The sequence below is a fragment of the Nelusetta ayraudi genome, unplaced genomic scaffold (genome assembly GCF_046127955.1).
Source record: "Nelusetta ayraudi isolate G7.1 ecotype Tasmania unplaced genomic scaffold, CSIRO-AGI_Nayr_v1 ptg000011l, whole genome shotgun sequence".
Classification (NCBI taxonomy): Eukaryota; Metazoa; Chordata; class Actinopteri; order Tetraodontiformes; family Monacanthidae; genus Nelusetta; species Nelusetta ayraudi.
The window spans coordinates 17,792,525-17,814,216 of record NW_027466061.1 but is presented as its reverse complement, the minus strand read 5'-3'; the positions used below and the strand labels follow the sequence as shown (position 1 = coordinate 17,814,216).

At 45.4% G+C, this 21,692-nt stretch overlaps 1 protein-coding gene across 2 annotated transcripts; it reads left to right on the top strand.

Annotated features, from left to right (window-relative positions):
• Positions 1-4,798: 4,798 nt before the first annotated feature.
• On the top strand, positions 4,799-21,099 carry rb1cc1 (RB1-inducible coiled-coil 1). 2 transcript variants are annotated; one of them, XM_076021568.1, is made up of 24 exons: positions 4,799-5,350; positions 6,321-6,453; positions 6,550-6,676; positions 6,787-6,957; positions 7,046-7,248; positions 7,367-7,751; positions 7,866-8,036; positions 8,125-8,309; positions 8,418-8,604; positions 9,652-9,733; positions 9,830-9,894; positions 9,995-10,098; positions 10,582-10,708; positions 10,803-12,691; positions 14,601-14,766; positions 16,406-16,514; positions 17,269-17,445; positions 17,539-17,662; positions 18,636-18,687; positions 18,780-18,827; positions 19,243-19,301; positions 19,568-19,695; positions 19,886-19,956; positions 20,164-21,099. In XM_076021568.1, exons 2-24 carry the CDS (start codon positions 6,383-6,385, stop codon positions 20,239-20,241), a joined length of 4,779 nt encoding a protein of 1,592 aa, XP_075877683.1. In that variant the 5' UTR covers positions 4,799-5,350; positions 6,321-6,382; the 3' UTR covers positions 20,242-21,099. The 2 variants fall into 2 exon arrangements, with proteins under 2 accessions (XP_075877683.1, XP_075877682.1); XM_076021567.1 differs by lacking the exons at positions 16,406-16,514; positions 17,269-17,445; positions 17,539-17,662; ... (4 more) ...; positions 19,886-19,956; positions 20,164-21,099 and adding an exon at positions 14,847-15,550.
• Positions 21,100-21,692: the final 593 nt, after the last annotated feature.

The window sequence follows — 21,692 nt, the reverse complement described above, 5'->3', positions numbered from 1 at the left end:
TACCTGTACAATATTGATTACTCTAAGTAACTTAATATTTCTTTGTCTACCTCTCTCCACAGGCATTTTTTTCAGAATCTCACTCTTCTAGCGTCAGAGATCGAGTTTTGGATTAAGTGCACTGATAAAATTGTTTTGTTGAATAAATTTTACATTCTGAAATTAAGTGAGAATTCAAGTCAGAGCTGTACTATGACCTCAGCAGGTTGTAAACTGTTAACTCATGGATATTTCTTAAAATAATGATCTATCAAAAAGCCAATGGCAATTGTGAAGAAGAATAACAATGGGTGATATTACTATATTATTAAGTCTTGTGAATTATTGATACTCTGATGCGCTAGAGGATCAAAAAAGAACCTTGGTGCTTCTTTTTGCCTCTCTGCCAAAGACCTAATCTGAATGTCAACATTTATAACGGCACTCACATGAAGCCAGTATCAAATGTTTATGTGTGTTTGTCAGCCAACACCTAGAGAGAAGTCCTTGCTGATGAACATTAAAAGAGCAAGGTGCCCTTGAAGAAGTAAGAAGAGATTTTACTTATCCAGGTGATTATTCATAAGAATATGAAGAATATGAAAAATAAAACCATGTTATTTTTTTGGTCTGTTATACTGTGTTAAGTAATGATATCAGAGTTGATTATTTCAGGTTCCTACTTATTTTTTTCTAAACAAGATCAGTTTAATGGTACGTAATAAGGTACCAGTCAGAACTTTCTAACTGGCTTGCATGGTTTCACCAATAAGAGACTTTTCACGTTGAATGCTGCCTTCATAGATCCCGAAAACCCTGATAATGACATGAATATTTAGACAATTAATAGGTTATGTATGTGAATTCATAAATGCATCAAGTGCTTTGGGCATGAAAAATGGTTATTACTCTGTTACAATGGCATGTACAGTATTACAGTGCCATTTCAAAGCGTGGAAAAAAAAGGCTGCTGTACTTGTAAGCCGATGTACTGCTTTCTGATCAAAGAACCAAGGGATAGGTGGCTATTTCCATCCTTTGAAGAAATTCTTTTTCAAACACACTCACCACCGGTGTTGAATTACTTATAAAATTATGACAAACGTGATACTTTGCTGAAGGAATGCTGGAGGACCGATGTTCTCAAAGTCCAGGAACACTGCCCCCTTGTGTCTGGGTGCTTGCCTCTGGAGGGAGATTGTGAAACAAGTGCTGATTTATGTTGGTGAAGACAGCCTATCTCCAGAATCTTTGACTAAGACGAGTTCATTCGTGGCATTACCGTGTTCACAATTTTTCAAGTCTGCAGAAAGTTCAGAAGACGGAAGGAGAGGAAGACGCTAAAGCCTCATCAAAAGATTCAGCAGAGCCAAGCTGCAAAATAAGCCAGCTTAAAGTCTTGATTGAAATGGAACGTGAGAAACAAGTGTTTGAATGACTTGAGGAGGCGAAAAGGTCTGAGTTGCGAGGGAGGCGTACAGCCACAAAGGAGGGAACTCTGAAACAGTGAAAGGATGAATGCAGTGCAGCGAAGGCAAAACCTTAATTATATGAAGGAATGGGCTCTAACAAAAACATAGCCTAGCTTCTCCATGACAGCAATGGAAGAAAACAAAAACTTTCCTCCAAGCAAAGAGTGGAGTGCAACGAGAGCTTCACATTGCAGCATCATATTACACAGCAAGTGATCAGCAATTCAAGTTGCCACAAATCACTGCGACACTGCAAATCACTCCCAGAAAGAGGATGACATTACATTTAGAGTCCACAAACCCTACACTGTTCTTTATTGGCAACCAGATCAGAGAACAGGTGAGGAGACTTTTGATTGTCAAAGCTGACGGGGTGCTTACTTCAGGGGTTGTGTATGGGAACGCGCTTGTGCTCAGGCGTGAACCCTGCAATGCAAAAGGACGCCTCTTCCAAGCGTAGCGTGCTGGGCAGGTGTACCGTGCTTAAGCTCAGTATGGATTGCTCACACTAGCCAAGAGTACCATACTTTAGGGCTCAATCGTGCTTGGGAACGGTAAAGACTAAATTATATTAAATTAGACAAGTGTTAGTGCACCCTTATGCTATACCAAGTGAGACATCAGAACAGCACACTTAGACGTTCGAGTTTGTCAGATTTTTTTTTTTAATTGCACTATTAGATCTGGCACCACTGATTTGCCACTGATGATTAAAAAGTGAATTGAAATAAAGGAATCCTGACTTTGTGGAGATTCAGTCCTTTTTTTGAATTTATTAATTTATTTTTTAAGGCGGGGTGGGTTGCAGTCCAGTGACCTTTCGGGATTGTCACCCTGCCTTTGCCCTATGACAGCTGGGAGAGGCTCCAGCAGACCCCCGTGACCCTGAATAGGAATAAGCGGGTATAGAAGATGAATGAATGCTTCTTAGCGCTTAAAACTTGTCTGAAATGTGCTTCTTCTCAATGGTTTTAACCCCGCAGTGATCATGAACTCTTGCTAAAGTCAGCAGTGTATGTACTGCACTATCTTGTCTGGGAATTTCTGGGGAAAAGTCTATGCAGCTCATTGAGAGCGGGGTGGTTGTTCAGCCATCACCTCCAGTTCAGCAGCAGTATTATGCTGGCCTTGTCCAAATACAAAGCCAGAGAAAACTTTACCATGTTCAGTGAAACCCGTCATGTAATCTCTTGAGCCGGGGCCATTTGTTCACACCCCCCGTGCCCAAGCAGTAGTGATCTTTCTGAGATGATTTAGAGGTGTCTGCCAGTTAAAATATGTTAATATTATATACAATATTAAGATGATTTTAAGTGGATTGATTTGTACTTTGTGGTATTAATACAGCTTTTGTCCTCATTTTCAAGAAAGTTTTCTTTTTCTTTTTTTTAGTAATGACTGTCTGTATTATTCATGGTTTAGGAAAGCTGATGTATGATTGTGATGTATTCCCAGCAACTCCTGCGACAATCTGTTTCAATGGACTGCATGGTTGGGGGAGTGTGGTTTGCTTTTTTCTTTTTTTTTCTCTTAACCCTAAAAAGGCAATGCATGATTTATCATGACTTCATGAATGGTTACGAACTAAGAACGAATACATGAATTCATAATAACTCATACATGAGTTTGTGATAATGACTTACTGACTAACTGGCTGCTTGACCTTTAACGCGTCGACTGTATATAAAGATGGACAGAGCACTGCAACTTTATGGCCATATTTACTAAAATTAGGCCAAATTGGACTAAAGGCACATTAGGTCCTATTTGCTGAATTTTCTTAACAGCGATTTGCACTGTCTTGAAAATGACAATACACATCGGATGAAAAAGTCCCAAGCTTATTGTAATATTCTTTGTATTTATGAAAGGAGTGCACAACACCGGACTTCATGCTCGGTGGGTACTTTACTGAAAACTCAAGTACGGAACACCTGGAGGGACATCAAACGTGAGTCACACAGGAATGCAAATGAGGCAATCTACTACACTTATGACTGATTAAATAAAACCTACAAGATGATACAAGGAGAACTTTTGGTTTCCCCCGCTTGACACCAATGTATCTTTTTATGAAGCAACACATTATTGAGTTACATTGGTGTGGGAACGTGAGGAAACAAAAGCAGCCTGACCTTACGGCCTACTCTTCTCAAAAAGATGGGACACAGTGGGGGTGTGGGAGTGCTGTGTGCCTCCTTGGGACGGACGGGGGTTGGGGTGAGAGGAACCAGACGCACCAGGACCGCCCCCTGTGCTCCAGCACGGCCTGTCAAAGAGTAAAAAGTACATTCAAAGTATATTTCATCTTCTCATTTGAGAAAGTTTAAGACCCTCCTGTAACTTTGATTGGAGACATGAACACACAGCAGCTGTGTCATGTGCGGCTTCACGCACTCACAATGCAAACTCACTGTCAGCCACACAGACATTAGTTAAACATAAACCTAAAACACACACACACGCGCACACACTAGCACAACAACATGAACTTGAGGGCAGAAAACACTGAGCTCCACGTGTCTTAAAAGAAGAAGAAAGTGAGAAAGTGTTTAGAGCTCCGTGACTTCACCAACGTCCCTGTTTTCACCAACAGGAGGCCTTAAGCAGAGCAACCACGCGCAAGTGCCTCAAAACGTAATATTGACGAACTATACCTTTAAATAAATAAATAAATAAATAAATAAAGGTTTGTAGAAAGTCTTCCCAACTAATGGCTCTATTTTCTGTTCCAGTGTTTGAGGCAAACTTGATCAACAAAATGTCGGCATTATTTATTTATTTTTAACGCAAATATTGAATTAGATAAAACAAAAACAAAAACTGGGGCTTCTGTGCAAACTGTCACGTGAATCTGCAATATTGAAATTCACCAGGACACATTGTGACTCCGTCATATAAGAACAATAAAAACCTCAACAACAAACAAGACACCCCCGACCGAAGCGCCACTTCGCAGCACCGACAAGGACTCTTTCACGTGCCGCAGCCCCCTAACCGAAACCACACCCCTTCTCACGTTGCAGCAAAAACACTCTACAGCGTTTTATTTCCCATCGCCTCAGACCTTTTTCCCACAATTCACCTGGAGGGGCACGGTGACGACAGCGTGCCGGTGAGGAGTTCAGTGGCGTCGGGAGAGTCATAGACGGCGAACATTCCCAAGTAAGTAGTGCATCTCAGTGCATATTTTTTCTTAATTCGCTTCACCCAAACATCACCCTATGCTTTTATGTCGTTTGGGCCGTGCAAACAAAACGATCAAAGCACAAAAACAAATTTATACAACTTAACGAAGGAAGATTGTCGACCTTTATAGGTCTTTAGTCAGTTTGTTTCAATCTGTACGATTATGGAATGGCCTCGATTTCACAGTGAAATGCGGACCAGAAGGAGGAGATGTTAGTCTGAGGGTTTTTTTTGTGACTCTAATTTTACCAGGAGGAATGAGACAGTTTGAGGTTGCTTGTGTAAAGAAGTGTGAACACTGTGAGCGTTCAAGTGGATGACTGCTGAACGGATGGCCCCCAAAGTGCACATCAGCAGATGACAACAACAAAACAGACGGAGCTATTAGGAGGGCGATAGCGTCGTTAGCTATCGGACGTAAACATCCAGTGGGTTTTGTCCGTGTCCCTCACTATTTGGTGTGGGATTTATTGAATCCCCAATCTTCAATACAGCGATGTGGTCTATCGACGCGACCCATCATGGTTGTCACGTATGCTAGTTTCATTTAGCTGCATTAGCTGCGTGGCTTGCTAAGCCAAATACATGTAAATATCTATACGAATGCCAGGCTACAGGCTTAGCCAGCTAGCGCCAGTGCTAGCTTGTTAGCGAGCCAGCTTGACTAGGCGAGGTGGAGACTGAGAACAGGCTGATGCGAGGAAAGTCAGGTAAGACAATTATACCGTGTGTCTAATCAAATGTGTGTCAAGTGTCATTCGTTAGAGACGGTGTATCTGCGAGGTCGTGGTGGGGATTTTGTTTATTGGTGTCACAATTCTAAAAAAAAAAAAATTAATCGATCTCAGTAAGAGCTGCGCGCTGGCCCGAACAGCTGTGTTAGCTCATAGCCAGTTAGATAGCGGGTTATAACCGACTAGCTTGTTCGTTAGCCGCTGACGGGGGCCCCTCAATGTTACAGTACTCGTTTTTAACCGCAGGCCTCGATACTCGGGTAAACAAAAGTGGCAATGTTCTCTCCTTCTAATCAGTAACTATAAACACTTCATTAGACACAAATGATTAGAGAGTCTGGGTGAAATGCAAAACATCAACGCCGGTTGTGAGTCCAATACACTCTTTGATGCCAGTCTCACTGAGTTACTGCCCTGTTTAAAGTGCTAAAGTGCCGTTGGATGTATCTCAACATTTACCCCATTCCCATTGGAACGATCACCTTTCTGACTTGCAACATACGTTTGCATGTCAGCATATGTAAACTATCAGGTTCTTTTGGTATGCTTACAAAGTTTTTGCTCTGTCTTGCATCAGGCAAACACATTAGATGACATCACAGGACAACAACAAGTCACTTCTAACACGACTAACCCTAGTGGCTGTATTTACAAGGTCACCGATAAAAGTTGTTTTAGTTGTTGTAGGGCAGCCTGGCCAGCTGAATTTTCTTCTAAACCTGAGGTGGCAGAAAATAGTCTGAAGGAGTAGCTACAATAAAATAATTCTTAGCGCTGTGTTAACAAAATGCCAAATTTTGATCCCACCACCGTTGTCTCATAATGGTGTTCTCTTTTGATCAGACACCACTGACCATCAGAATCCTTAATACGTTTGCAAAGAAATTCTTTCAAATTGTGGAAAGGGGGAATGATGTGCTTTCTCTTGCAATTCTTATGTTTACAGGAAGGACTCAAATGACTAAATGAGCAAGAGAGGCCAACTTGAAACACTCTGGAAGATCCAACATGAAGTTGTATGTGTTCCAGGTCAACAATGGCAGCACACTGACATTTGACACCGATCTTGCTGTCCAGACGTAAGGAGCTGACATTTTACAAATCCTGGTTGGAGAACCGTGCCCGTAATAATCAGATAACCTTGACCTGTTTTGCATTTGCCTCCTCTCTTCCAGCGTTCTGGAACTGAAAAATGCCATCCAAGCCAAATACAAGATTGCTATTCAACATCAGGTTCTTGTTGTCAATGGAGGGGAATGTATGGCTGCAGAGAGACGTGTCTGCAGTTACAGTGCAGGCACTGTAAGTTCACACACATTATTTGTGTACTTTTTTTTATTATTTGTCTCATTATCGTGCACATTTTTGCTTGTGTAGTTTTTGACACTGACATTCTCCTGTTTTTTGTTCAGGAAACCAACCCCATATTCCTGTTCAACAAAGAGATGATCTGGTCTGACAGGGATCCAACCATCCCCAAAATAACCTTCTCCATAGAGAGCGAGATCAAGGTTAAAGTGGAAGAGTCTCTAATGATGCCAGCCGTCTTTCACACTGTTGCCTCTCGAACACAACTTGCTCTGGTACTTTCTTTTTATCATTTACGCGCCTTTCTTTAAGTATAATCGTCGATGGAATATCCCCGACTGACTTTCTGCTTCTCCTACCTAGGAAATGTTTGAAGTTGCCAACAAACTCAGCTCTTTTTGTGAACGCTTGGTGCACGATGAACACCTTCAGCACCAAGGCTGGGCTGCCATCATGGCTAATCTGGACGACTGCAGCCTGTCTCACCAGAAGTTGCTCAGGAAATTTGAGAAGGCCTACGCAAATTATCAGCACAACTTGGAGGAGATTAAAGTTAAGCTTACCAAGTAAGTACGGCGCTCAGAACAGCGCATCAAAGAGATCAAAACAGTGATAAGAACACTTGTAAACGTCCCCTTTCCAATTAGAACACGAGTGTGTTAAAGCTGTTATTGACGTGTGCAGGTTGGGAACGGCAGTGTCGGTGATGGCCAGGATACCTCTGCTGGAGTGCTTGACGCGACACAGCTACAGAGAGAGCGTCGAGAAGTCCAGCTCCACCCCGGGAAAGGATTCGGATGAGACGGAGGAGGAAAAATCTAGCGACTCTGTGCTGTGCACGGCCGATGCGCAGAGGCAGAAGTCACCGGCGGCGAGCGCGGAGGAAGCGGCGGGCGAGCAGGAGGAGTTGAGCGACAGTGGCGGCCTGCGAGCGCTCCTGGGCGGGGAGGCTCCAGACTGCAGCCACCTGCCGTATTTCAACGTCACACTGCTGGACTGGATCAACGTGCAGGACAGACCCAACGATGTGGAGTCGGTTGTCAGGAAGTGCTTTGACTCCATCAACAGGGTGAGTCATGGATAAACAGTCATAAGAGCTCTCACCGCTGTAAATGGTAGTTGCGTAGGCCTTCACTTTATTTATTTATTTATTTATTTATTATTAATTATTTTTTCTCGGCAGCTTGACTTTCGGGTCATCCAGCCCTTTCTGTCGGACTGTCGCGACACCATTGCCAAGTTAGATAATCAAAACATGAAGGCCATCAGGGGACTGGAGGACCGGCTGTACACTCTCGACCAAATGATCGCCACCTGCAAGAAGCTGGTGCACGAACAGAAGGAACTCGCTCAGGTACATGAGAGTGAGACGTCTATGCTGCTCCGCCTGTCTTTCCTCTCCTTTTTTCAGGTCTGCTCAGACATTTTCTGTCCATTTGCAGGGATTCTTGGCCAATCAGAAGCGGGCTGAAAACCTGAAGGACACGTCGGTGCTGCCCGACCTGTGTCTGAGTCACACCAACCAGCTCATGATCATGCTGAACAACCACCAGAAGCTGGTGGACATCAAAAAGAAGTGCACTACTGCCAAGCAGGAGCTGGCGAATAACCTCCAAGTCCGCCTCAAGTGAGCGCAAACTCCCCACCTTTCAATATGAGTCGCCTCCTTAAATTGCGATCGTTTCAATGATGGCAGCTGCAGCAGAGCTGATGGGTTTTGGCTTGTCCTCCTCAGATGGTGCTGCCACGTGATGCTTCACGTGGATCAACACGGTGAGAAGCTCCTGGCTCTCCTGCGGCTCCTGATGGAGCTGTTGGAAAGGGTGAGGGTGGTGGAGGCCCTCAGCAACGTGCCCCAGATGTACTGTTTGGCTGTGGTGGAGGTCGTCAGGAGGAAAATGTTCATGCGCCACTACAGAGAGGTCAGTGCCCCAAACCCTGTAGGCCGCCTACCGCCTTCTCTTGCCTTTGGCGATATTCACAGTTGCAGTCTTGTTTTTCCACATGTTGTGCTTGAAATCTTTGACCGTGTATTTAAGCCTGAGAGAGAGTGAGCCACTCCTTATAATGATGTGTGGGTCACAAAGCAGCGTTACCAGAGTTCAAACTCCCAGCAAGCCTGCAACCTCCTGCAAACTCTTGTGTGTTCTTTAAGGGAGAGTTCACTCGTAAATTATGCAAAGTCACATAAATCTATTTTTCGACCTACCACCAATTGATTTTTACCCATTTGCTTCTCAGCCCTTTGTCAGTGGCGGCTCATGTGGCTAAATCGCATAACCCTCCTGGAGTTTCACAGAGGCAGGAAACTCTTGCAGAGCGCAAAGACAATGGGACGCCTGTGGTGCCCTAAAATGTGGTGAAAAAAGGTGCTCGGGAGGTTGTTTTGAGTTAGAGCACGGCCACATATGCATACACACCACTGCATGAAAGACAAAGCAACGCGATGTATGCCAGCAGCGGCGACACACCTGAGTTTGAAAGAGGTGTGGAGTCTTCCAGGCGATTAGGAGGCACCACACAAGGAGCAGAGAGCAGGCAGCACCACGGAACCCTGTTGTGGCCTTATTCAAACTCATCCAGCATCAATTTACATATGACTGGATTTTGGGTTCCTTTCTTACAGCAGCCACATTAACATGTCTCCTGCTTTCTCATGCTTTTTTTTTTTTAACTCACATTTGGGTGCATAGCCACAGGAGACATAGCAGTTTTTTCTCACCTGAGAAACTGCTTAATGGTTATGGTGATGAGAGATTTTCACCAAAGCCGCTACTGATAATGTGAGTCGAAACTGTGGGCTCTCCTCTTTGAAGAGTTTCCTCTTTAAAGCCTGATTTGGAATGTTTAATAAAAATCAGAAAAGATTTTTGACTTTCTACTCAGCGTGGACACAAAGAATCTGAATGAAAGAAAGAAGCAACTCTGTCATTTTGTGCTGGTGAAAATTCTCTGTCTGGACTTTTCAGTGGGCCAATGCACTCGTGAAGGACGGGAAGCTACTATACGATGCAGAGAAGTTCAAAAGGGAATCTTTTGGGAAACTCTTTAGTAAGTTTTGCCAAACTCGCACTGAAGTTGCCATCAATTAAAACATGGTGAGACATGGCGAGGTCGTCGTTGGAAACATCTTCTGTTTTCTTCCAGGAAAGTCTTTCTTGAGAAATCGTTTGTTTAAAGGATTCGATTCGTGGCCCCCAACTTCATTTTGTGTAAGTTGAACTTTCACCTCCATTCCGTTTCCTTGTGGAGAATCCATTCACTATATCAAGTCATCTCTTTTGCTTTTTTCCCCCTTTGATTGGCCTGCAGACACAAAAGCCTAGAAGGTTTGATGAGGAACTACCAGACATTTCAGTGGAGGACCTGGAGTACTTGAAATCATGTTGTCCTGCTGAGGTTCAGCCCTTCCTGATGTAAGTCATGGATCGCATAGATGTTCACATTATCCCATACACTCCTAGTAGACATGAGTTAAGGTTTAACTCATCACAGTTTAACTGGATTAAAGTTTGAGATCTGTAAGGCTGTATTCACAAAAAATCTAATGTCAGTTACTGAAAAACATATTCTTTTATGATTACTTTCGAGCTGTGAAAACTACACCACAGGAGGGCGCTAGTTATCTAGCAACAATGTTGAGCATGGAGAAGCATCAGAGAGCAGTGTTCCATGTTAATGACGTGCCAGCAGCTTCGGCCTCCTGACAGTCGGGGCTGCAAGCGATCTCTGCATGTTTGCAGCGGTGTTTTTTTTTCCTGGACTTGGCCTCGTTTTAATCTAGCCAAAGAGTGCAGCTTCAGTAGAAACCTTAATGAGTGACTGTCAGTGCAGAGGGTGCATCACATCATCTCTGCAAGCTGCAAAACACTTTGTCTTTTTGTTTTTTTCACCCCCAGGATTCCCACGTTGTGCGACTTCGAGCCCTTAAATCGCCACATAGACGCACTTCAGCGGATGGTCCAAACTGCACAGAGCGTGGACGAGATGTCTCGAACCATCACTGACATGCTAAGCGAACAAAGGGTAATGGCAGCTCTCTCGTGACTCTTGGCTCTGACTTGACTCGCTCAGTACCCTCACCGTTTCCCCCTCTGCCCTGCCTGCTCTGCCTTTGCAGGAATCTAGCAGCCGCAGCTCTCACAGGTCCACCGTGTTGACCCCGCAGTCCGACGGCCCTGCCACGCCCACGCCCACCAAAGCTCCCTCCTCGCTCAACCTCACGGCCCACGGCGTTCCCGTCCCGGCTCCTCTGGAGGATTTGTCCCCCGACAGCATCGATGCCCAGACGTTTGACTTTGAAACCATCGGCCACCCGAACATGGATCCCGTCCTGCAGCAGGGCTCTCTGGACATGGACTCGCTGGCCGAGAGCCCCGAGTCCGACTTCATGTCTGCCGTCAATGAATTTGTCATCGAGGGGAACTTGACCTCGCCGAACCCCGCCAGCGACCCCACCAGCCCCGAGAAGATGGTGGAGTCGCTCTATTCCTCGGTCATCAACGCCATCGACAACAAGCGCATGCAGGACACGACCACCCTGGAGAGGGAGAACACCAGGATCGCCGCTCTGCAGCAGGTGACGGACAAGTACCGCTCGGCCGCCGAAGAGTCGCGCTGCGGCCTGGAAAGTGTGAAGGAGGACCTGCGTCACCTGCGGGGCAAGGTGCTGAAAGAGAAGCAGGACTTTGCCTTTGTCCTGAGGAGCGTGAGCGCCGAGGTGTGCGCCGCCGTCGACAACTTCTACCGCAGCCGGCAACTGGAAATGCAGGAGCAGCAGCAGAGCGAGCTGCTGACCGTGCGGCAGGCCTTTGAGAAGAAGGTGGAGACGCTGGAGGAGGAAAATCAAGTGAACCAGAACATCGTCAGAGACGTCCAGCGGGCCATGCTGGAGCTGGAGGGGCTCCTGGAGCGCAAGGAGAAGGAGCTCACCCAGCTGGAGAGCGAGCGCGAGCGGTGTGCCGAGGCCGAGGCCGACCAGAAAGGTGCGATCGGAAACCTGGAGCAGGTTGTCAGCGACCGGACCAAAGAGGTGGAGACGCTCCAGGCCTCCAACGACTCCCTGAGCGCTCGGCTCCAAGAGCTGCGCCTGGAGCTGGAGCGCAGCCAGCGGGAGATCCGCGAGGAGCTGGGGGCTGCGGAGCGCACGCACCTGGGGGAGCTGGAGGACAGGTTGAAGCGGGAGCACGCGGCAGAGCTGCAGAGCGTCGCCAAGGTGAACCAGGAGGCTCTGGAGCGTCTGGCCGCCGAAAGCGAGGCGGTGCGGAGCGAGGCCACCCAGCAGCACGCCGCCGCCGTCGGAGCGAAGGACGAGCAGATAAAGAACTTGGAGGCGCGGTGCACCGAGCTTGGAGGGCTCCGCTGCAAGCTGGAGGTGGAGCTCGCGCTCAAGGAGTCGGAGGCGGAGGAGCTGAGGCGGGAGTTCGAGGATGCCGAGGCGCAGCGGGCCGAGGCGTTCAAGTCCCAGGCCGAGGCCGACGCCCGAGCTCTGCGCGAAGAGCTAGCGGCCGTCCGGAAAGAGCTGCAGGCCAAGAACGAGGAGTACGAGGTGGACCTGGCCGAGCTGAGGAGCCTCATGAGGATCGAGAAGGACCACTGCATCTCCGAGCTGGTGGAGCGGCACGACGAGGAGACCGCCACGCTGCGCGCCGAGCTCTCGGCCCTGCTGCAGCAGGCCGAGGACGCCAGGCAGAGCCACGGCGAGCAGCAGCAGAAGCTGCAGCAGGAAGTGGACGAGAAGGTCGACGCTCTGCGGAGAGAGCGGGAGGAGCAGACGAGAGGCTTCCAGGAGCTGGAGCAGCAGTTTAGGAGCGTCATCGGCAACCTGCAGGCGGAGAATGACCAGCTGTCCAAGAGGCTGGAGGTGGACCGGCGAGCCACCCTGAAGGAGCCGGAGAAGGAGGAGGCCTTGAAGGAGCTGAGTCAGCAGAAGGACGAGATGGAGAAGAGGCTGAGTGACAGAATCAGGCAGCTGGAGAGTGAGCTTCAGGAGCAGCAGTCCTCCAACAGGTGAACGTCTGGACAGTTTTCCACCTAGTGCCCTTAAGACAAAGCCTTTGATGACCTTGTGCTTAAACTTATCCTGCATTCACTATTATTAGTTAGTCAGTTTATATGTGAGCTGGAATTAAGCCTTGCGATCCAACACTCATATGACCCCCTAAACAAAACTCACCAAATTTGGCACCTCGGTCGAGAGTGGTGAAAACTTTGATCAAATGAAAAGAAAATGACCCTGTTTTCAATGCCTCTGTTTTAGACCCAAGTGGGATGGAATTAAAACCACCTTGTGCGTCTCATCAAAAACTGCTATTTATATGATGTAATCCCTTACCTAAATTACACAAGAAATGCACAACTTGAATGTAAATACAAATAAAATCCTAACATTTGAAAAGCTTAAAAACTAGGAGTACATATGTGTTGTTGGTGTTAAAGTTGGGTCTGTGACAGACAAGACATTGTATTGCAAATAATATTCATTTCAGTTTCACGATCTACATCTCCACCGATTTCATCACTCTCCAAAGATGGAGCACTGTGTCCAGGCCCTGAAAAAGGCTCTGAAAGAAGCCACAGGCTCTCATGGGGACACAGAGGGAGCACTGCTTCTTTATGAAATCACATCCTCGACACCATGCATCTGCATGACTCAATACTGGGATGATAGATTTTATCATGATTAATGATCAGGCATTGAAGCCACAGTTGTAGTGTCTTTGGAGGGTTGTCTTTTTTTTTTTTTTTTTTTCTCTTGTTACAAGGCCATCGTAACGTTACAACTACTGGGTGTCACAAAAAAGGTATACACACTTTAAATAATCTTAAAGTAGGTGTTCATTAAATTTCATTTCATTTTCAAAATGTCATAGAATTAACAAACATCATTTTGTTGCTTTGTCACTGCTGACTGCTAACTGATGTCCGTCCTGGTCAAGACACTGCTGACAACACGAAGCAATGGAATTGCACACATCAAACAAATGGTCTTTGCACTCCAACTGCGTTTTCATACCTCCAGTGGCATTGTAGAATTAAGTCTGGTTGCCGTCATTAATTCCAATGGGTTTAATCGGCATAGAAAAAACAAATAATTGGGTTATCAGCTGCCAAAGTGTGTAAACATTTTTTGGGACACCCTGTATATTTACGTTGTTTTGAAGCATTAAAGGTCCAATGTGTAAAATTTGGCTTGATTTATGATTTTTATATTGTATAAGCTTAACATAAATACATTAATAAAAGTATGTACTCACAATACCATAAAAGTTTTTTTTTTTCAACCCTTAGAATGGTTCTGATATATACAAGAATATACATAGACAAGCGTCTCGCTTGTAAGCTGTCATCTTGCGCATCTTGCACAGCCTTAAGTAAAAAAAAATGCACTGTCAGATGAGCTTCCTTAAAAATTTTACACACTGGACCTTTGAAGCTGCATCTATAAAGATGGCCAGACAGTCATGTGTCTTTAATATCTTTCTTTTTGCAGAATCCTGGGAGTTTGTGTCTCATTTATAGACAGTATTAAAGACACACAAGTGGACGACATGATTTTAATTTTTTTTAATTATACGGTTAATTATAACTTCCAATAGATGGCATATGGGGCGAGGTCCTGCTCATCCCTGCTTGCAGGGCTAGTCTCAGTTTTTTTTAGTAGATGGACATATGAGGCTTTTTGGAACTGGATTGATTTCCTTGAAACTCCAAAAAGTGTTTTATATAAGTATGTCACCAAAGCCACCATTGCCATAACAGTTAGCAGACAAAAGTAAGAAACTCCCCTTTTAACAAGAAAATGCAACACTTCATAGTTCAAGTGTCTTGCGTTGCTGCAAACATGAATGAGAACGTCCTGTTAAACTGCCCTAAAAAATATATTTTTATTTTTATTTTTTTCCTTTGTCCTCCACAGTGAAAGACTGCTGTCGCTGGACACCAAGGAGCCTGCGGGTGGCAGCCCACCTGTGTCGCTTGACTCTGGGCTGGAGGAGCGACTCAAGTCCCAGATAGAGCTGATGGAGAGGCAGAAGAACGAGGAGATCCAGAACATGAAGACGTCACTGATCGCAGAGCAACAGGTCAGTTTGGCTTACAATCAGATTCATACTGTAGCTAATAAGTTTTTATATTTGTGTTTAAATGTAAATATCCTTGACAGGAACCTCACTGACGATGTGTTCAGGTTGCACCGCAATGTGTATTTAAGAACTAATCCAGTTGGGGGGAGGGGTCGCACTGCATGCTCTCTGTGTCCCTGTTGGCACTGGCCATGATCGGGCTGGTCAAGCCTGTGGAAGTTGACTGCGGAGGTCTTTTGTTCGGATCTGGCACCTGGAAAGCTCTAATTAGAGCATTCATGGATGATCTCATGGAACTGCAACATTTGTAGGCAGATGGCTCCCTCGAGGTCTTGATGATACACAAGGATGAGCCTCAAGCCTGCAAGGTCCTTCGTCTTGAGGAAAGGAAAAGTAATCGTCCGCTTCACGCTGGAAGAAAATTTCATAATTGCAAAAATCCATCACGGTCAGAAGAGCCAGTGAGGAGCCTGGGCAAACTCTTCACCAGCTTTTCTGAAGAACACCGCTGCATGTCAAGCTACAAGCGATGACCTTGATACGTGGCTCTCCAAGAAGAACCAAGGGAGACCTGCTTACAACATGAAGGGACGGGCAGGTCATGGTTGAACAACGGAGACCGTTAAGATTCCCGGACGTCATTGCAGCTACGACACTCCACGGGGAGCGAACGCGCAGGGCTCCTTGAGCCAACTGTCCCCTGGAGACTGGACGCAGCTCAGGAGAGGAAGAAGCTCAAAGTCGCCGGTCTGGCAGCTGAGTGCTGGAGGAGTGGGTGGAGGGCCTGCTGTGGCTCTGCAGGCAGGTCCTGGGGCTCCTCGGGATCTCTGGACTACACAGGCCAATAGCCATCAAGAACTTAAGGTAGCAGCTGAGAAGGTGGGGGCGGGGGAGGCGTGGCGTAGTGCGCTACCTGGACACATGCCAGGGCTTGATCACCCCTTGCTTGGTTGCCCGGGTGAGGGTGTCTGATTTAACATCAAAACAACCCATGATGCCGGGTCCATCACTGATTATGTGTCCGGGTTGCACCTCGAGTGTATTTATCATGGTCGTAATCATGATTTATATTCAGGGCTCCCTCCGGTCATGGAAAACATGGAAAAGTCATTGAATTTGTAAATGCCATTTTCAAGCAGGAAAAAGTCATGGAATTTTGTAAAATCACTGAAAGTTTTGGAAAAAGTCATGGAATTTGACCGTGCCAAACTTAGGGGCTTGCAGAATTTGTTTGTTGTTCGACCCTCAAACTCACTATGTGCTGCCCCCATGTCTGGTATCTCCAACCGTGCTACAGCTCTGTAAACAGAACAAGCCTGGCCACCAATGTACTTCAGTCTAATTGATCACCTGCAGATTTCACCTGCAATTACCTTTATTTTAGACCTACACAAATACTGTGTCTGTATTTTGAATGTTTTAAGCAATTGTTGTACCATAAGGTGATTTGCAAAGGTTCATGTCTTTTCAGAATGAAAGGTTAAGGTGAGGTCATGGAAAGGCCATGGTTAAGTTTTGAAGTTTTGTCACTGAAAATATGTATTTTTTGGTTTGATCTGATTTTTATTGTTCACTGTTAACCAAAGCCTGTCTTCGCGGCTTACGTCAAACTAACCATTTCTCATCCTGCTGTCTCCAGACAAACTTCAACACAGTTCTGACCCGCGAGAAGCTGAAAAAGGAGCAGATCATCAGTGAGCTCAGCGAGAAGCTGAGGAAAGTCACGCAGCAGCAGGATAAGGACAAAGGTGAGCGCCTCCGCAGCGTCTGTTACTCAAGTGAAGCTGCTCCCGAGTTCTGGCCGCTGTTCCTCACTGCACCCAGTTCCAACCAGTTCCACCTTCTTCCAACCAGTTCCACCCTGTCCCAACCTGTCCCAACCTGTCCCAACCGGTCCCAACCCGTTCCCAACCCGTTCCACCCTTTTTTACCCAGTTCCAACCTGTCCCAACCTTTCCCAACCTCTCCCAACCTCTCCCAACCTGTCCCAACCTGTCCCAACCGATCCCACCCTGTTCCAACCTGTCCCAACCTGTCCCAACCGGTCCCACCCTGTTCCACCCTGTTCCACCCTTTTTTACCCGGTTCCACCCGGTTCCACCCGGTTCCAACGTGTTCCAACGTGTTCCACCGTGTTCCACCGTGTTCCAACTTGTTCCAACCTGTTCCAACCCGTTCCACCCTTTTTTACCCAGTTCCAACCTGTTCCACCCTGTTTCAACCTGTCCCAACCTCTCCCAACCTCTCCCAACCGGTCCCAACCCGTTCCACCCTGTTTCAACCTGTCCCAACCTCTCCCAACCGGTCCCAACCCTTTTTTACCCAGTTCCAACCTGTTCCAACCTGTTCCAACCTGTCCCAACCTGTCCCAACCTGTCCCAACCGATCCCACCCCGTTCCACCCTTTTTTACCCGGTCCCAACCGGTTCCACCCGGTTCCAACGTGTTCCACCGTGTTCCAACTTGTTCCAACCTGTTCCAACCCGTTCCAACCTGTTCCAGGCCTCATCGAGACGCTGTCCGAGGACCGAGCCAGTGTCATGAGGGAAAAGAAGCAGCTAGAGGAAGAGCTCAACCGGCTGCGCAGCACAGCGTTGGTCTCCTCCGCCTTCTTCACCCCCAACACCTCAGCTCAGGAACCTCCAGAAGCTGCTGCTGCCGCTGCCGCCGCCGCTGCTGCTGCTGCTGCTGCTGCTGCTCCTGCTCCCGCTGCCGTCACCATGGCGGCGGCAGCGTCACTATCCCCGTTGTCACCGGCTGTAGTCGCAGCCTCGCCTGTCGATGGCGCCTGTGCCTCCGAGTCCACGGCGGACGTGGACAGACTGGCCTCCGTGGCGGCCCTTCGAGACGACGACCAGGTGGAGTCGGCGGTGGAGGCCAGCATGGTGGCCGTCCAGTGAGTGTTCTGCCTCTCAGGAACCCGTATCGCTGATAGTTTGATATATGTTACCTGTACATCACCCTCAGGAAATCTGCGTTTGTTTTAGTTTAGTTTGAACAGAATAAAATTAACATAAATAAGAATGCGTACATGTGGGTACACTCAAGAAACAAAACAAACTAGTTGAGAATTATCAAACATATCTTTGGACATTTCAAGTACATAAACAAATATTTCCATGTACTAAAAGGAGCAGGAAGAAGTTCAGAAAAACCTTTTTATTTTTAGTGCTACCCCTTTTTCCATTTATCTTATATTGTATATAATCATTAAGTTCAAAAGAGTTTGAAAAAGAAATTGTATATATAATGAATATAAGAAGGAATCAATGGTTTTTTTTTTGTCTTGACCTGATTTATATACGTTCCTCTTGCATCATATTTACCACCTCTCAGTTGGAACAACTCCTGCATACCGTCGGGTACCTGCTTATTGTTTATTTATTATATTTACTTGTTTTGTATATTGAAGTTATGACACATTAAGTTTTCATGGCAGCACATGAGGATGAATTAAATTTAATCAGTAGCATTTTTTTTTTTTTTTTTAAATCTGCCGCATACACAGTTTAATGTTTTCAATTATAATTCAGCAATGAAAAAGCTGCACCAAAAATAGGATAGAAATCTGTATTCTACCTTTTTTCTGCCTGCACTCCAAATTTCTGTATGCTGTATTGGAAATAAAAACTCACATACAGAGCATACAGAAACACAGTGAAGCAGGCACCAAACTGAATGGTATAAGACCACAAGCTCAAAGCCACACACGTCTCAATGAGAGCAGAAGAGACTTCAGAGTTTGAAAGGTATCAGGATCAGTTCCTTATAAATGACCTTTGACTATTAATGAGAGGTGACTCGAGGAGCAGATGCTGTTTTGATCAGGTTTCAGGCTCTTCACTGATCTGATGTGACGTGTCTTGCAGTGACAACATCCTGGTGTCGGAGGAGAAACAACGGATACTTCTACTTGAAAGGGTGAGGAAAGAGAAAAGCACTCGCGAGAAGGCACAAATATGGTGAAAAAGTGTCTGCCGCGCACTAATCGGTTGAATCCGTCCCATTTTCAGACCTTGCACATGAAGGAAGAAGAAAACAAGCGACTCAGTCAAAGACTGGTGAGTCCACGCTCCTGCGAGCTGTGCTGCACCTGCTCCAGTAGGTGGCAGTAGCATCAAATAGTAAAATCCTGACCCAGGAGGCCAAAGAGCTCAGAAAGGAACCAAATTTCATGAAAGGTTGTCCCTGAAATATTTAGAAGATGAAGTATTACATCTATATTGAATGCATATTAAGAAAATAATAATAATTATTAAAAAATAATAATTTCAGGAGATGTAGTAGTGATTGACGCACAGACAACAAATGTGACATGAGATTAGGAAATAATGTTGTTAAGCCAAAGTGGCTCATCAAAGCTGATCCCTCCTAAAAACCTGAACCGGACGAGTGACGGAAGCCGGCAGTGTGCGTGGTCTGCGTCAGTGACCTTCCGGTGAACGTGACACATCGCCGCCATCCTTTTCTTTGCAGATGTCTCACAGCATGTCGTCGGTGTCGTCGCGGCACTCGGACAAGATCGCCATTAGAGAGTAAGTGGGAAAAAAAGCCAAACAAGCGTGTACTTTCTGCTGTGTTTTCCCCTTCACCTCCCACCTTTCTGTTTTGTATCCGCAACACCCGATTATGAGTGGCGCAATTATACATATTATTGTGTAATTACCATTAATGTGTTGTCTTTTTAGGTTCGTTGTTCAGTGAACTCGCTGTCGCCATTCCTTTATCTCATTGTCCATCTTTTTTTTTTGTGTGTGTGTGTCTACGTGTGTCTGTGTGTGTGCATGTGTGCGTGCCCCAGTTTCCAGGTGGGCGATTTGGTCCTAATCATCCTGGATGAAAGGCACGACAACTACGTGCTGTTCACAGTGGGTCCCACCCTCTACTTCCTCCACTCAGAGTCTCTCACTGCACTGGACCTCAAACCAGGTCAGCTATTTTTCAGACGCACCATGTCTGCATTATTAAATAAATACAAATAGCTGATTCATTTGTTAGATTTTTTTCTGTGCAGTCCGTCGTCTTGATGTAAATGTATCATCAGTTGCTGCTATATTCCAAATAAACAGCGTCTTCGCTGAGTCTTTGTTCAATGCGCTGCTTTGTTGTGTTTTCACAGCGACGGGGACCTCAAGGCGGCCGTGGGTTCTTGGAAAGGTGATGGAAAAAGAATATTGTCAAGCTAAAAAGGTATTAAAAAAAAAAAGAAAAGAATGCAATGAGCTTTATATATATGTACAGACAGTTACAAAAAAATAATAATCCTGAAAATAAATGAGATGTGACGTGATTGCCCAAACTTTCTGCACAGGGCTGAAATCAGTTTTATTTAAGAGTTTTTATTGTCTGAATGTTTCAATTGGTATTAATTCTCACTTTTTTTTTCTGTCCCTCCAGGCCCAGAACAGATTCAAGGTTCCTTTAGGTACCAAGTTCTACAGAGTGAAAGCTGTTGCATGGAACCGAAAAGTATAGCCAAGTGCTGAGCTGAAAGAATTTATATTGCTTAACTTTTGAGCAGAAACTTCACATCCTATTTCATAACTTGAAAATCAAAAGACTTCAAAAATTTTAAAAAACCCAAAAAATAAAATAAAAAGAGTTCATCATGATATGCTATTATAATTTTTGGCTGGAAAGCCCACCTGCTATCTTTATTTTTCTCGAAATCCCAGATTTGGTTTTGTGGACCAAATGCTACTCGGTTTTTATTAGGGCATGGCCCTATTATTCACTGTGGCACGGAGCCACCTGACCTGTGTGTAAAGCAAGAAAATTTGGATGTTAAATATTAGTTCTCATTACCTGCATATGTCCTTTTGTGGGGAAATAATGTGTCATTATCCACCTAATTAAATATACATTTATCTAAATGTTTATGGAGGAATGTTCATGGCATGCATACTGATATATTTTCTTTGATTTTACTTATCCAGATAAATGTTGTAGTTTGAAACCGTAGTTAATGCTGTTTGTCACTCACGGAGCAGTGTGGCCCTCCATCAGCATTGAAATGTACATTTAAGGCTGACGGGTGGAGGCGCTCGCCTTTGCAATCCTCGAAAAATGCACTTTCAAAAGCGACGCTTTTTTTTTTCTTTTTCTGTTGAACCTGAAAAGGGAAGTTGATGGAGCTGTCAGAACTAAGTAAATATATCGGCACAAAACTTCTCACTATCATAGACTCTCTCTCAGTATGTAGAAAGGAAAAACCCTGTGGCTGTGTTCCATCATCAGATGACATTGTACATTACCAGTCGAATCACACATGTAACAATAAATGACTGTATTGTAAAAGATAGAGTTTTGAAACAATAAAGGAACGATCCCAAACATGTAGCCATGATTATTAACAACCCCCTCAACACTTACCCCCCCCCCCCCACTCCCAGTAATATTTCTGAGTGGTGTGATTGTTAGCATTCAAATCTTTAGATGCACATGGACAAAAATAAACATGCAGCATTACCAATTTCCAACTTGAATCGTCTGCTATTAAAAAAAAAAAAACTATAATCCTGGATAGTTCTACCAAATAAAGGGAGTTCTGGGAGATAAACAGTAAATAGCCTTTTATTCTTTTTTTTGTTTTGTTTTTAAAGATGCTTTTTTCCCCCCATTATTTTCTGTGGAATCGAGGAGTCAGCGTGGAATTGCACAGTATAGTGTGTTCATTTGATTTTGCATTCTTGCTTTTGTGGAAACATTAATGTTGGCACGCTGCTGCAGGAAACAGACTTCAAAAAGGCTTCAAATCGGGGCCCAAGAACGATGCGGCCCTCATGGAGAAGGAAGCCCACCAACATCACTTTCCCAGTTCACAGCGGGGAGCATAGCAGCTCTCCGCCCGAGCACTCTCTACCATGTGGGTCTAGGGGTGTTTTAACAATGTTTAGCTCTATTTTCTCCATTTAGCATAAGCCTGT

Coding starts and splice junctions, on each gene's coding strand:
- rb1cc1 (XM_076021568.1), top strand. CDS start 6,383: ATGAAGTTGTATGTGTTCCAGGTCAACAATGGCAGCACACTGACATTT. Junction 7,249..7,366: donor ATTAAAGTTAAGCTTACCAA/GTAAGTACGGCG, acceptor TGACGTGTGCAG/GTTGGGAACGGCAGTGTCGG. Junction 12,692..14,600: donor GAGCAGCAGTCCTCCAACAG/GTGAACGTCTGG, acceptor TGTCCTCCACAG/TGAAAGACTGCTGTCGCTGG.